The sequence below is a fragment of the Stegodyphus dumicola genome, chromosome X2, assembly GCF_044657685.1.
Source record: "Stegodyphus dumicola isolate Sdum_Otavi_A_Nest chromosome X2, ASM4465768v1".
In the NCBI taxonomy this organism is placed as follows: Eukaryota; Metazoa; Arthropoda; class Arachnida; order Araneae; family Eresidae; genus Stegodyphus; species Stegodyphus dumicola.
Window position 1 is genome coordinate 72,165,680 of NC_140781.1, and position 16,796 is coordinate 72,182,475.

Here is a 16,796-nt window from a genome sequence, read left to right on the forward strand (position 1 = left end):
GTTAGATATCAGGTGACTTCACCAGTCATCTGAAAACTGTCTGCAGAGATCTTCTCTTTCTGTTGACATAGCAAGGTCAGAAGCAAGTTGATGTACAATGATTGACTCGCGAGGTCTTGCCTACAGACAAAGAAAATGATCTGCCTAAGAAGTTGTGATGCTTGCATCTGCACTTGTTGGATCCATCTGACATCACTCCTTCACCTCGATACCGTTTCTACAGGCGACAAATGACGAAATGATTGACATATAAAACTTCGGTTGATTCGATTGCCACTGGCTTTCTTCGACACATCTTACTACATTCTGTCACCTGGCATTACTTACATAGTATCATCTACTTATTCCTAAAAATATCAACTGTATTTCGACTTTACTTCTGGAGTACATAATCCAAAAATACAGATATAAAGATATAAGATCCAAAGATAATCTTTACAGAATTGGCCATTATTATACCTAGCACATTTCGTTGTTAGAAACTGTTGGCCGCAGCTAAAAGTTTTGGACATAGTTTCCCTTTTCATATAGAACCTGTGAAGTATGTGAAAAATGAACAGATAATAAAATTTAACATTTTTTCTTATACACATTTCGTTGTTAGAAACTATTGGCCGCAGCTAAAGGTTTTGAACATAGTTTCCCTTTTCATATAGAACCTGTGAAGTATGTGAAAAATAAACAGATAATAAAATTTAACATTTTATCTTATATACTATTTTACATACTACAATTGCTTAGCAAATTAAGAGCAACAAGAAATGGAGAATAACCATGGAAGAACAGAATAAAAATAAAGTAATGATGAAATAAAAGTAAAAAGGAAATAATGAGCTAAACAGCCATATCTGAAAAAGGAATAAACCTACCTTTGCTGAAAAAGGGTATTAAATCTTAATAATGGCCTAAACCGTTCGGAAATTACTCAGGAGTTTTGGTCATACAGTTTCGCATCAAAAGGCGTAATTTGTAATACTATTCCTGTTTTGTTTTGTTAGATGAGACATATATGATGTATAATTAACTTATTTACTATTTTAAGTTCATTTACTTAATAATTTAGGATTAAAATAACATTAACTTTCCATCACTGTCCTTTCATTCATTTTGATATCAATTTAAGCGTTTTCTGCACAGCTCGTGTAGCACACTCTTCGCTGCAACTACATCTAGTAAAGTTATTTCTGGATGCGCCACTCTTTCTTATCTCACAGGGTTCTTTTATCTTCAGGGCACGAGAAATCACAGCTTTCAAAACACTTATTTTCTGCATCGGATGACAGTGGACAGTTACAAATTAAGTTTTATTTATCCGAGTTGTTTTCTTCAAAACTCAGGCTCACAATCTCCCCCCTTTTTCTTTCTGTGGGTGACCATTATGTCTAAAATTTGCAATTCTCAGATTCTTCTTGTTCTAAAAAAATGGAATTTAACTAATGTGTTCGTCTAACAGCTATTGCATAGCGGAAAATACTATTACAACTTGACATTCATGCAGCTTTTCTTACAATGAGATAGAAAACAAATCAACCAATAAACTACCATTATAGCGGAATAGGAATGGATATGACTAATTTTTGTCGGAAAAGTTTCAATTAAATTTGTGCTTTACTGGTTATCGATTTATCTACTTAACGTTTAAGTATTTTCAAGTGTGTAAGGGAATATTTACATGGAAATTCTCTGTCGACATAAAATTTATGAAAGCATTTTGTGGAAGATAAATTTTAGCATAATCATTAATAGTTTGAAGAAACATAGCTTAGGAGTATTAAAAATTAAATAATGCTAAATGGCGAGAGTGGTAATAGCTCGCATTTGAAACGATGAATGACTATTAGTGAAAGCAGATATTATGCTACCAATAAACTTTTCAAGCAAAGCAAGGCAAAGTTTTCTTATCTCAAACGGTTCTTTATCTTCAGGGCAATTCAATTCCTTTGTCTTTGTTGGCAAGACTTTCTGCCTTTGTTTATAATACACACTACATAACGAATAAAATTAATTTTTACCATAAATTCCATTTTTGGAACAAAACTCTACTTTTCACACCTGCATAGTTGAGTTCGGCATCTTTTTGTACATTTGCATATTACGAAATCCTGAATGCCGCTTAAAAAAATATAAATTCTTTATCGAAAAAAAAAAACCCTCTTTATCTGAAAAAATATTTATCTTAAAAATCTGTCTTGTAATCTTAACCTTGATGCTTTATTTTAGAATCTTTATCTTTAGCATCATTATCTTGCCCTTCACCAGAAAAGAAAAGTATGTATCTTAGAACCTGATGTTAGGAATGCTTATGTGGACTTCACATGTTACAAGGGATTTCGGTTCTAATGGATATCACGGTTCATGTTATGATGGATTCGCGTTATAAAGGATTTCGGTTCTAATGGATATCACGGTTCATGTTATGATGGATTCGCGTTATAAAGGATTTCGGTTCTAATGGATATCACGGTTCATGTTATGATGGATTCGCGTTATAAAGGATTTCGGTTCTAATGGATATCACGGTTCATGTTATGATGGATTCGCGTTATAAAGGATTTCGGTTCTAATGGATATCACGGTTCATGTTATGATGGATTCGCGTTATAAAGAATTTCGGATGTTAACAGATATCATGTCTATGTTAAAGTAGTTTTATAAATCAAATTTAGAGATCAAAATATTTTTAAAGATTATATTACTTAAAGCAATTATTCTATTTTGAATAATATTCACAGATAAAACTTCTTCTTGCACCCAAAGCAGAAAAACTGAATATTACGCTCCCAGTGCTTCCAGATTTTCTGTTTTAAACTAAATAATTATTAAAAGCACAATAGTTTCAAAAGTAAAAGTAAATAAACGAAAATAGTTGAAATTAATTTCATTTTATTTTCTATAGTGTTTGGAAGAAAACTGTTGTGAAATAGTCTAATTCAGTTAATTAAGTCTTATGCCTTGGACCCTCATGGGCTTTCAAAAATGAAACTAATAAAAAAATAACTACTATTATCGTGCTCAGTACACTAAGATTAATAAAATTTAGATGCGCAAATGTTTTGTCATAAGCATTTTATAAAGATGACATAAAATATCACATTTAATAGAAAAATCAGCTTCGTGTGCTTGAAGCAAATTACTTGCCATAGTGTAAAAGAATTTACATTTCTAAGTGTATACTATCACATATAGGGTCATCTAAAAAGGTTATAAAAACATATTACTCAAAAGCTATAAAAGCATATATATGGAAGTGATACTAGTGAGTGATCGATCGATACTCAAAAACACATCAAAGTGAACGAAATGTTATAAGTAATATGAAACGCCTATAGTTTTCGATTTTCCTTTGTAGGTTTCGATGGTTGCTCTAAACTGTGGCACTGCAAACCTCCAGATTACAATGAATCTTCGTACGGAGTTTATCTAGTTATTGAGTTATATTTGAAATTTCTACTCTAGTCTTGCATCAAAGGGAATACAGATCGCAAATGTATTCACTATTGACAATGTTGTTGGCTTAATCCTGCGAAATAATTGCACTAAGATAAGAATGAATCCTCCCTCCCCTGAAGCTGTTCTACAGTGAAAGGGAAGATAATGGGTTTCCGATCAAACAGGGTAGACTGATTAATACTTTTAGATTCTGGATTTGGCGAACTCTTGATTGACAGTTTTATTCCAGATCTGCCATATTTGCAGTGAGCAAGACTGATGAGACCAAGGAAGATAATATAAACCTCATTAAAGTTTGTTATGTAGCTTCTAATATCTTTAAGAATCCACAAACTATAATATTTGAAACCTTTTCCGATGCTTTTTAATGGAAAAATTCTTCAGGAATGAGAGTAACATTTCAAAGTAACAAAATTTATGTAGAGTAAGAAAATATTAAACTTGCTATTTTTTCTTCTGACTGTCTCCAATGCCAATATTCGATAAAAATGTCTATCATACTATATGCTAGACTTTTCTCCTTTTCTGCGAATTTTTTGACAGATTAAAGCGAGTTAAAATGAACTAGTTTGTTATCATTCAAGACACGATGTCATACAAAGAGATGAAGCAAGAAAAGTACTAAGCATTAAAATAGCAGTGCTTTTCTATCTTAAAAAATAAGAACTGAAAATAACACGAGCTTGAAAGCTATTCGGGTCCCATGGCATTAGATATCCTAACGTTAGATCACGGAAAGATATGATTTGTATTTCATAGTTTATTCCCTTCAATCGAACGCCTGTTATTCACTGAGTGGAAACAAAGACCTGTTGCCAATATTTTTATAACATATTCGTCCTTTAAGGAAACACCATCACATGAAACTACTTTTATTTAAAATTTTAATAAAGTTGGATGACATTTATTATGCGCAAAATTTTCTATTTCTATCATTGCAAAATACAATACGTTAGGATGTTTCTCTGAAAATTTTTAACGAAAAGAAACTTGGCATAAATTTTGTTATGAACATGCATTTGAGAATCTTCTCTAGTAAAATTTTAACAGAAATATAAGCATGACTTAAATTCGCACCTTTACATACTTCTACATGTTTTCAAGAATGTTCAGATTATTGAGACTTGACTAAATATACTATATAATAGCAGCAAAGTACTGGATTATGAGATAAAGCGTTATCAGATGCAATCGTTTGAAAAACGTAAAGGTAGCGTTTGTCTTCCATAAGGTTTGAAGACAAGGGCTCTCGCAAGCAAATTTCCTAAAGCCTAAATTTCGGAATATTTTGAAAACAATATTTTAAAATAGAAATAAAAAGACGGAATTTCGGCGGTTTAACGCCACTTATGGCTGAACGCATGGGGGATGGAAGTAAGTTAGTTTAGCATCACTTAAGACCAGAAAGTACTTAGCACTCCTGCATCCTTCCTCATATAAAACGAGAATAAAATACTATTTTGTATATCTTGATACATAAAAGTGACAATGCCTACAGATTTACGACGCTTAATGTTACCGTGGTAAAGATTTTAAAGCTGACACAGTTCTTCGCTTGAGTGCAAGAAATGGATGAGTTTAGTTTTTAGAAAGATAAAATTTTATAAAGCAATATCTTGTCGTACTTGCGGAACTTACCTTATAGGAATTTCTTAAAGAAACTTTAGAGAAAACGCTCTTTTACAGCTAGATTCACAAATCATGCAGTCACTTATCTTTACCTCGACACAGTATCGCTTTTTAGGGAAATGGGCCTTGGAGATCAATAAAGTTACTTACCTTGAATTGCCCAAACGTTTGCCAATACATCTAACTTAATTTAGATTCATTTCCCCTCCACAAAAATATATCGAGGCATGCACTGTAGAGCAAATTTATTTCATTGCAAGAATGTAGCAAATTTAATATTGAAATAAACCCTTAGAAAACATGCAGAGTAATTAAACACTTAAATTTATATGTAAAAATCCAAAACCGTTTTCGAGTAAGGAACTCTAGGAGAACAAAATTAGGAACTCTAGGAAAAACTCTAGGAGTAAAATAATTTGCTCTATTCCGATGCGTGATATTACAGAATCCGAGTTTTTTTATACATTAGATGCACATGCAAATTATTGCACAATATGCACATTCAATTTATTGCACAATAAGCACATTCAATTTATTGCAAATGACAACTTCTTCATTTTTTCACTTACACGTACATAAAGAAATGAAAGTCTAATATCCTTATAAGTACCCACAAAGTTGATAGATAATTAAAGAACTGATTTATACTAAAAGTTAATAAAGATACCGCAGTACACTAACAAGCAGATGATTAGATTTTGAAACTCGCAGGAAAAAAGAAAAGCGTAAGAGACAACGTTACCTCATAAGTAGTTAGCACAGCAAGCTACCGTCTTCTTCTTGGATAAAGGAAATTTTTTATGGAAGACTCCTGGCAAGAAAATGACTAATATTTAGATTATTCTTGAAGAAACCACATGAAATTTACAGCGGAGAACTCATTTTACTGAGAATTCAAGCCTCTGATTCTGTTCACTTGAACGACATAAACACACATATAAAAATATAGTACGTAAACTATGATAAATTTACCACCACCCCGTCGACAAGGTAGTAGGTCAGCCGGCGACCGTCGCCTTGAACTCTGGTACGGGTCCCGGAGAAGACATAGATGCTTGCAAGTGTATATTACCCTTGTGGCACGGGTGCACTTAAAATACTGTCGAGCTGAATGTACTTTCGAAAGATCGATGGTAACGGAAGAAGGGAGAAGAACTTTGGAACCGTCCTCCATCAAAATTGAAACGAAGATGAGCAAAAATCGAACTGTCATATATAAGATCCCGAAAGCTTCCGCCATCTATAGGTGACTAGTACCTCCCGGTCATAATGAGGCCAAGAGATAATAATTGGACCTGGTTGAGATCTTTTTAAAACGATAATAGTAAATATATGTGCATGTTGGAAAATGCAAGTCAAATAGATTGGAATCAAAATTACTAAAATATGACAGGCTGTTCTTTCATTATATAATAATAGAATAGAATAGAAGAATGTTTTCTTTCAGCTTTAGTGATTGATACCAAAAATCATTTAAACCTCTTTAGTCACCAGTGACCCATTATCTCATTATAAATATTCCATGAAGCATAAATATAGTAGATAAAATATTTCTAATGCAAATTTGTTAATTTCAGAGTTTTAAAGCAATAAGTATAAACTCAAGCGGATTTTTTATTTCAAATTTAAAAGCTTAATTTAGCCTTGACACGAAAAACTATTCTGTCACAACTGTAAACTAATTACTTCTAAACAGAGATACAACCACTAAGCGTAAATAAATTAACCCTAATTACCACTAAAATAGTGATAAAGAAGTTAGCTCTCTCAGATTTTTGGTTCATTTAATTGCCTTCCTTAGGTTCAATATTTATTAGCAGAAAATTTTGTACGAGTATGTGCAGGCAAATAAATACGCTTGGAGTCCTGATAACATTATCTAGGGCTCTATTTAATTTTTTTACTTAGAGTTTTAAGTACTACTAAACAAAGAATACTACAACAAACTGATTTACTATGATGGATTACAACAGTCTGCGAGGATAAATACTCTATTTTATATCTGATCTCTTTGAAATCATTCTGCACATGGAACTGCGAGCACGTATTTTTAAATAAAAATTTTTATGTATGCTTTCAGTTAAAAGTTTATCTTGAGTTTATTTGACTGAATTCGTTGAGATTTAATCCACGAAAAACTTCAAAAAGCCCATGCAATGCTAAGTTAAGGTTTGAAATTGAGGTACGCTTAATTCCTCTAAAAATGCTAGGAAGTAATAAAGAAGTAATATATGGATGCATATTCTGTGTTCAGATATTTACAAGCCTTATGCGAAAGAAAGAATTAACTATTTGCATTTAAGTAGACGACTCTCAGTAGTCACTCCACATATCGCGGCACATCATGTGGTGACTGTGAGAGGCGAAATGAAGATTAATTATTTTTATCACCATCTTTTATTAATGGATTTTAATCTTGGATGACTAAAGCCTTTCTAAAATTTGAGTTCCTTAAGCGATACTGAACGATTTCTGCTTGTCCACCTACACAAACTCATAAAAATAAAATAAAACAAACTTTACATGCTATTTTCCATTTACATTATTGCGCAATAATAAACGATGCACTTTATTAGCGAGAAAATATGTATTTTAATATTCCCATTTGCCGATATGTAATTTATACGAAAAAATGCACAGATTACTGGAAAATTAACGACGCTTTCCCAATAACGTCATAATCCTTTTCTCGACTGTTTAGTTTCGACTGCAAATATAAATCACAATAATTACTCCTTCATTTATGATAACAGCATCAATGAATACAATCTCCTTGAAGTTTCTTCATGGTTAACTTCTAATTTTATTTCGAATTTTTCCTACATTTATTTTCCTGTGATAGATAGGACGAAGTCTAATAAAAAACATCTAAAAAAATCTTTAATATTATCTCACAATCGCCATACGAATCGCTGCAATATAATAACTCACTTGCTTACAAGGAAAATTATCTAGCTTCCCGATGATAATCGTCCCGAATTTTCAGGAATGATGAAGCATGTGAACAGAATAGCAGGTAAAAATGGTAGCATTTTGATATCGCCCTGTAACCTCTAGAACAGGACGTGTGAAGTGGCACGCACCTATAGTATTTGCAGTTACAGATGAGCAAGTATAATGTACCTGTGAGTAACGAGCTCGTTGTATGATAAGGAGCATTCCTGGCAGGTAGCATATGGTTATCTTACGGCAGTGACAAATTTTTAAGCTAAGCGATATGGTGCACAGGACTGTCATATTCGACTATTAACACGTTGCGTTGCGGAGTTAAAAGTATATACTGTATGATTAGAAAAATTGCTTGCAATCTTAATCCTGTGGTATAAACATAAGTGATGTAAGGGAACGCAGAAGCACCCAACAGACATTGACATAGTACAACTACAAGCAACAACATACAAGACGGTCATTACCATCCTGCACGCACCAACTTTCTCGCATACCTGTCTAGTCCTACTACATTACCATGAAACAGAATGACGTATATGTACAACATAAGAAACTTATGTACGGTATATGATTTCACTGGGGGCAGTGGTCTCAAACTCCAAACATACATTACACTCCCAATGCATGGCTGCAAGTATTGCAAATACATGACAATTTATATGCTTAGTTCTAGAGGTTGGGGCGATTGCGAAATGCTACACTTTGCACCTGTTCGCATTCTTGTTTATCCCTGAAAGTTTCGTGGCGACTGTCGTAGTAAACTTCGATAGCTTTCCTTATGAATGTCGTCTCTCTATCTCCAGCGGTTAAATACTAGAGCATCTAAAATCAGTTAGATACCGAAACTCCCGAGTGACTACAATGATGTGATATTTCTGTCTTTATTTTTAGCAAACAGACACAGACGTAAAACAAGCAACTTACCATCAGCCCCGTGCTCACAGAGATGCCGCGTCCACAGTAGGTGTTGGGCACTATGTCGCCGTAGCCGACTGATAGGAAAGTAATGGCCGTCAACCACATAGTATTAAGTAAGTTGGCGTGCTCCTCGTCATGATATCTGAAAAACAATTTGCAACGATTTCAGTTATTGTAGAAAAGTATTTCCAATTGCAATCAGTTAATGAAAAATTCGGGGAAGGACTAGTAAAAACAAAAAGGACTTTTATTCCTGATGAGCTATACTTCTTTTTAAAATATGCTAAACTCTAATAATTAATTAATTTAATTAACTACGAAGAAATTGAATTTTTCAGTTTATTGAACTCTCTCCATAAATCCATTGTATGGGAATAAATACACCACCCCTGTTTCAAAATGCTACTTTTAACTCTATTCATACTGATCAAATTTTAGCTTAGCATTATGAAAAATATTTCATAATTATGTTTCGTGAAACTCAAGCGGAAGATTCATTAAAAACTGAAGCCATTCTAACACGTAAGAGTAGTTAACTAAGATTTATAGCTTACAGTTGCATTTTCGAATTTTCTTTGTTTTTTTGCCTGTAATCTCGAAATTAGCCGTGCTGAGATCGGTACAGTAGATTACTATGCTCGCTGCTGCATTGTTGAACCTGGGTTCTAGTCCTGAAGGTTTGATATTTGTAAGTGCATAGTGTCCGTGTGGCATAAGGGCACTTAAAATACACGACGAACCGAAGCTCTGTCGAGTGGATTGGCTACAAAGGACGATGAGTGGGTGTTCTGAAACCGGGGCCCCGGAGTATTCTTCTTCAAATCTAGGATAGCACTGGACAATGTCGTGATGTTACCCAGTGGCAGATCGTGGGTTAGTTAAATGGAGGTTCACAAAATAAATCTTTTGATAATGAAATATGCAGATACGACGTAACTTACAAGTTAAAATACATTTGTGTTTTCACGATTTACAGGAAATCAATGCAAACTAAAGAAAACAAGTTCTCATAGGTAAGAAAATTATGACATTTTATTTTTTTTCAATGGAAATTATTGCTTATAGTATGTATTTATGTATTTGAACGTTTGTACTGTAATATTTGGTTTGGTAATGCTAAACATTCCAGAAACCCTAAAAGATCTGAAACTAATGATTGCTGTGTCTGAAACAATGACAAAGTTGTGAAAAGGTTAAAATAACCTTTTTATTTAAACAGAATTTAGGACACAGCCGCACTCTCTTGTGTTAAAGCCAATGAAAGGCACAATTCGCGGTGATGCAACCAAATAGAACAGTCAAAATTAAATCAATGAGCAGTAGTCAAGGACTACACAATTAAATACTACTAGAAGCTGGCTCACTACTCTACTGCCGGCAGCGAAAGAACATAAGCCGAATAATTACAACTATCAGATCTAGCAAACCAAAAGTTCAAATACTGGCTAGTCATTTAAATTCTGGCAAGGAATATGGAAAGGAAAAGTTATAGTAAAGACTGAAATTGTAAATACATGATTAATTAACATAAAATTCTTTACACGTTGATTACAAAATAGTCAAGCCTAATTTTTGCAAATTAAATCCACTCGACTTTTTTTTTTGTCCAGGCATTATACTCGTACATTTTCGTTGAATTTAGGTAATTTATCATGCTTTTTTCAGTTGAGAACTTGGTTTGAGCGCTTGGTCTGTCCTCGCAAACAGTTCCTCTTTAAAAATGTCTTAATTCGTTTTAGAGTTGAGAAGCATCTTTCATCTTCAGCAATAGTCATTGAAATAGTAACAGTAAATTAACAATAGTTTGTAGGTCTCCGAAAACGTATTCTGTAAGTTATTTTCTATAATAAATTGTAGAAGACTAATGGCACAAGTCATATTTCTGAAATCTGATTTTCTGTAAATTACTTTCCTAGTTCAGATTTCAGACGATACTTTTATAATGGTATAAAGATCAGTTTGGTCAAATTTCTGAACTGGAAAATTTTTCTCATATTTCGGGAATGTTTGAGCTTCGAAGAGAGAAACAACAGAGTAGTGAGGAATAAAACAATATTTCTCTTTTATTTGTTTCGGGATAATATCACATACATTCTGACACAGTTCTATTTATATGAACGTTTTCACTTTTCTTTTTTCTTGAAGCTTCATTTGATTCCGATATCTACTATGAGACTGTGTTCATTTTATTCCTTTCTTCCTCTAATGACTGCTGGAAAACGTTTACTTGCTTTCTAATGAGTGCTACATCAGTTAGTGCTTTCTGAAGCTGGTTGTATAACATACATGACATGTGGCATAATATTGTGAAACACTGTAAGCTAAAATATGAATTTCGAGTCTTCTAAACGTGTGGCGAATAGCCCCTGCTTGATTTATTGCCACAGCTTGTTAATATATTGTATTTTTTCCCATGCATTCAATCAACTGTTCCCTATATTCATACCCCGTATTGATAGTTCGTTTCTTAAAATTCCATCTACTAGCTGGACCATTCGTTGATTCTGACTGATGCGTTGCCCAACAAAGAGACTGAGATGGTGTGCGTAGCAATGTACAAACTGTGCATTCTTGTAGGTAGATAAATAAAAGCTTAAACACCATTGTGATGACCACTCAGTACGCTTGCACTTTCATAGCCCTAAAATATTAATTTTTCGGGTTTGCCCACTACGTTTTCCAAATTTGCTTGGATACATTCAACCATAGATTTTGCATCATGCCATGTGGCTTCGTGAATACCCAGAATATCTCAACCGGATGTCCGTTAGGTAAAATGCGACGAAAAATGACAACCAATTGGGAAGTGGATGACACATCAGTAGTTTTTATTTGTTGTTGCTTTTGAGATCTCACTTTTGATGTGTTTTTGACAAATAGCGAGCATGCAGTCTAATAAATCACTTTGAATTTCCTTTGATGTTCCTTGAAAAACATTGGCATTAGTGAGACGATGTTTAAAAGATGAAGCAAGTTCTGCCGAGAAGTTGATAAGACTCCTGAAAACTCCTGGATTTAACGAATCCTGGCGCATCCTTGAAGTACAAGCTTAAATACACTGCGAAACAGAAAGCAATCAATAATTTTTGTTAGTGCCTACCAATTTTTGGAAAACCTCTCATTGTGCCTTTTAACATTTCAACGAAATGCACTGTTGAACCGTTGTTGAATATCCGCCTTTCCTAGAATTTAATTTGCTAAGATGGTGTTTAAATGTGATTGTGAATATTCCTGCTCTTTTATTTTCTGAGTTAGATGTGATAAATTAGCAACACTTAACTCACCTAACTTGAAACACCATTCTGCTTTGCAAACAGGAGGCATGGAAAACAAAACAGCTTGTTTGTTGATTCGCACCCACAAACCCATGAACATTTCTCATATAAATCAGATATGAATTCCCTTTGGAAATCTCCAGTCTTACATTTCGTCACTTGCATAAAGTTTATCGAAGGTACCTGGCTTGAGTAATTTCATTTCAGTTTTTCCTACCAAAGGCAATACTGAAAAGCGTAATTGCTTTAGTTACGAAAACTGATTTAATAAGTGCCATGTTATCTGTTTACACTAGTTCGAAAAAATATTTATCCCAAAATAATAACAATAAAAAAAACTAAGAAGAAAACAGAAAAATGATTTAACTAACCGAATCTAGCAAACCAATGGAGAATTCCGAGGAGATAACTGCGAACAAAGCGAGCTCCCGCGCACTTTAGGTCCCAATCACACTATGTTTCGGTACACGCGGGACTTGACGTCGAAAGGGACAATTCTCAGAACCCGCACAATTCCAGAAAACACGTAGATAGGTTACCATTCTCACTTACTACAAAGACTTGAACGCCAAACAGTAATCGATTATCGCTCAAATCGGGATTACGTGATCCTTCAGAAGCAGAACTTTCGTCTGATTGGTTGTCTCTACCCGGGACCCGAGACATTCTCGGTGAGGTTTGGAAAACTCCCGCGTAGCCGCAACATTGCTTCTGTAGTTAGGCGGGACTTCGCTTCTAGGAATCCTCCCGTTTAAACCAGTGCTACCAGAATCTCGTTTCTCAGAAAAGTCCCGTGTAGCAGGGACTGTAGCCATGTGTAATGTGCAAATGGAATGATATCAGCGGTGCGTTTTACCTTCGAGCTGAAACTGGTTTTCTTCGATCGCACGTGCGATTGAGGAAAAACTAAGTTCTCTGTGTTATAGTAACCTACAAAACAGTACGTTAGCTGCGTTTTAGCGTATTTTAAAAAGTCAGGGCGAGAGAAAAACTCATGCTGGAAACTGACAAGTATCAAAGTGTATTTAATATCATTTTATCTAATTTGTTAATATATTTATTTCTACGTATTTTTGTGCTTCACGTGCTCATGTGCACAAACAGAGGAGCCGCCACTGAGACCTATGAGGTAGACATTTCGCAGATATTTTCTGATGTTAATGTCAGAGAAAAGAGATAAAGAGAAAAAGAGATAAGTCACTACAAGAAATAAGTATTACGGATGATATGATATAACTAGTGTACCTAACAGAGAACTTAATGCCAATTACCTGTTAACAGATTTACACTTTCTACTAAGCTGAAAGTTACATTAAAATGTTTATTTAATTTAAATATGCCAAAGCACACGGGCTATCTGCCAAAGGAAGAATCTGCCTTCCCGGAGAATTTTGTGAGGAAAATTAGCTTATAATTTATTCTAGGATGGGGAAAAATCACACGCTAAATAATAAATTCTGTTTTATATGTTTGTAACAAATATATATGTATATATATATACATTTCAAAATATGAGATACTGTGTCATAATAATTTATATAGAGATTTATAGATTTCAAACTACATGATACCTTGGAACCTTTTTTTCTTTTGGCAAATTATGGCAAAGCACAGGAGAGCAAATAGCCTAAAAGGGAGGGTGCCTTCATGGAGGACTTTTTAAGAGAACTGGCTCATATTCACGCTACACATAGAAGAAACTCCGAAAACGTCCATGCAGGCAGCCCGTTCGCCTGGAATCGAACCCAGGTTGAACGTAATATGCTAGTCGTTATCAGAGATAACCAGTGAAGTTTTTCGTTGAGTGCAACTCTCAAAATTGAATAGGTATCGAATTACACATGGCTTCTTACTTTCCAGATAATTTTCCAGATTCTGTATAATCTCACTCGTGTAGAAAACAAAGCTTAAAACTGCCACAGTAGTTTTATGTGTTAGACTATGCATCTGTATGTGTATATGTGTATATATATATGTAAGAAAAGTAAAGAAGATTAAATTAGCAACGTAAATTTCCCTTCTCTATTCTAAAAATAGTAACCCTTCTCTGCACTGCGTCATTTCGAGAAAAATCTATGTCATATGACTCTTACGTAGTTCTGGGGATGTAAACGGAACTAAAACTCTTAACAGCCAATAATAATTTTACAGCAATATTAACCATCCAATCAGAATCCTTTGAGAACCAAAACTAACTCAGTCTGACTTGAGAATTCATCCTGAACATTACGCACGTGCTTTCCACGCTTTGGTCTAGCTACACTGCTGTCTGTCTGCTTCTTCTTTTTTGCTACAAAGTTACCGAAAATGTAAGCCTTTTGGAACAGGCACATTTAATGTGCCGACTTGTGTGTAGCTGAAAATAAAACTGAAGATTTAATCTGCATTCGCCTCCAATTTCTTATTCATTGTGGATCATCACTTCTACGCATCAAAATTCCTGTTCCTGGTCCTGAATTTATTACATATATATATAATGTAAGAAAGGCGTACTAACTAAACTTAAAAGGACCTGTGAGGTCAAGAATTTTGCGCATTGAGCTGCAAAATATATATATATAAAACGGATGATCATGAACCACTGCTGAAACTCAACAGTTTCTTGCTATATTTTCTTGTTTGTTGTACTCTATAGTTTCTTACTTCTCGTCAGAAATAAAGCAAATTTGTAAATATGTAAAATATTATTGTATTCCCCGTGCGTGCTCTCGTGGTTAATTCATTAGTACACGCAGCAGGCGAACTGAAAGATCTGGTTGAAATATTACCCAGCAAAGCTGATTTTTCTTGTTTCTGTATGAAATATCTAAATAATGTCCACAGTGGTATCGGAAATAAAAATATGGTGGACGGTGATTAGTGACCACCTTGATTAAATCTCGTGCCTTTCCTTACTCGCGATGTAAGTGGGGAAGAATATAAGGAATTATCGCATTCCTCGTGCGGCGAACTCTCATGGCGTAAGCGATTAGCACGTCTATCTGGAAAGTGGAGATTCGTTGTTGAATCCCATCAAAGGAACAGCTTGATTCTTCGTATTTTCTAGTCCAAAATTTTTGATGGCTTCTGATACGTAAGCCTGTTCTCCCAAGCGATATGAAACTGCTTGCTCTCTAAGCACTCTTATTTTGATTTTCGCTTCAAATTTGAAATGCAGCATAAAATCAGTTTTGAAATTGAATATTCATATCAGATAATGACAATCATGAATTGACTCCACATTACGTAATATGACTTGAGAGTAAGACATAAGGAAGATCATCGATCACGAACTAAAATGAATGGTTGAAAAAAAGTATCGCCAATGCTAAACATTTATTATCTCCTTTAATTACGCTGTCACACTAAAAAACGGTGTCACTTTTAATTAATTACTGAATCCTTACAGACAATTCAGAAAACTATAATATTGTTTTGTATACCAAAGTCATTCAAAATTGCTTTATCGAAAACACTCAACGTTTCACTAATTTTTTTAAGCAATGCTTTTCAGCTATCAGACTTCGTACACTTTGCTTTTGTGAGTGTTTGATTATTAATTACTTACATATGCTTACGTAAAAATAAACTATTGTTTTTTTTTTTTTTTTTGAATTTGAATTTGTGATACAAATTGCATCTATTTTAACAGTTTTAAACCTGCAATTTGATTCAAATCGTGGAATATAGTTGATGTCATAATATATATGATATAATAAAGCCCATATTTGATTTGATAAATGTTTTCGCTGCAACTCAGTATTTACTCTACCTTTAATTCATAATCAACACACTAGGTTGCCAAATGGAATGCGAACTGTTTGCATCACTTGAACCTGATTGCAATATGTTGCATCTTTGTACTACAAGGTGCATTTCAGAATTTCACGCATTCTGGAGGCAGTTTCAAAATTAGGTTTCTTGAATTTTGGCAAGGGCTTTAATATTACATATCGCCATTTGTACGAATGAACTATGCGTACCTCTCTTCACTAAAATATTCGTAAAAGAGAGGAAGGATACTGATTGCAAATAAACATGTTGATATCGATAATAAGTTCTACACACAAGAAAAGAAAAATGAAATGAAAGCTATATAAGCTAATAGCTATATAAGCTGCTTACTAAAACAACTTTCAAAATGTTTGGAAAATAAGTTTTAAATTTTGAGATATTATATTTATCTTAGAAAATTATGGCTTCTTCTATTAACCAAGGCACTTTATAAGAATTAATACCAATAAAGCCTTATCTTAGAAATTGGAGCATTTTTCACAATTCGATTTTCAATTAATTAAAAAAAAAGTAGAAATAGAGCGAAAAATATATGCGGGAATACGGTACACTATTCGATTGCAATCAAAGGTTCAGGATTTTGACAGCTATATTTTTGTTCCTAAAGTTTCTGGTACTGTTTACAATACAAACTATGTTATTCTTATTGGATGCCTTGCTTTAATAAATACTATTTTTCTCAACATCTAATTTAGCGAAACAAAACTTATTGTTCCTACTGGAAGATCGTTTGTAAGGCTAAGGACTAAATATTCCTTTATGCTACAAATACAGGTTTTCCCAGAGTCCTTTCTACATTTG

The 16,796-nt window shown here is 33.9% G+C and overlaps 1 protein-coding gene across 1 annotated transcript in view; it reads right to left on the minus strand.

Moving 5' to 3' along the window:
• Nucleotides 1-16,796, minus strand: part of LOC118198020 (small conductance calcium-activated potassium channel protein 2-like) — a 415,420-nt gene that overhangs the window by 36,496 nt on the left and 362,128 nt on the right. Inside the window, exon 5 of the mRNA XM_035369612.2 lies at nt 8,953-9,088. Within this exon, the coding sequence (XP_035225503.1) occupies nt 8,953-9,088 (136 nt within the window). The remainder of the gene's footprint in view (nt 1-8,952; nt 9,089-16,796) is intronic.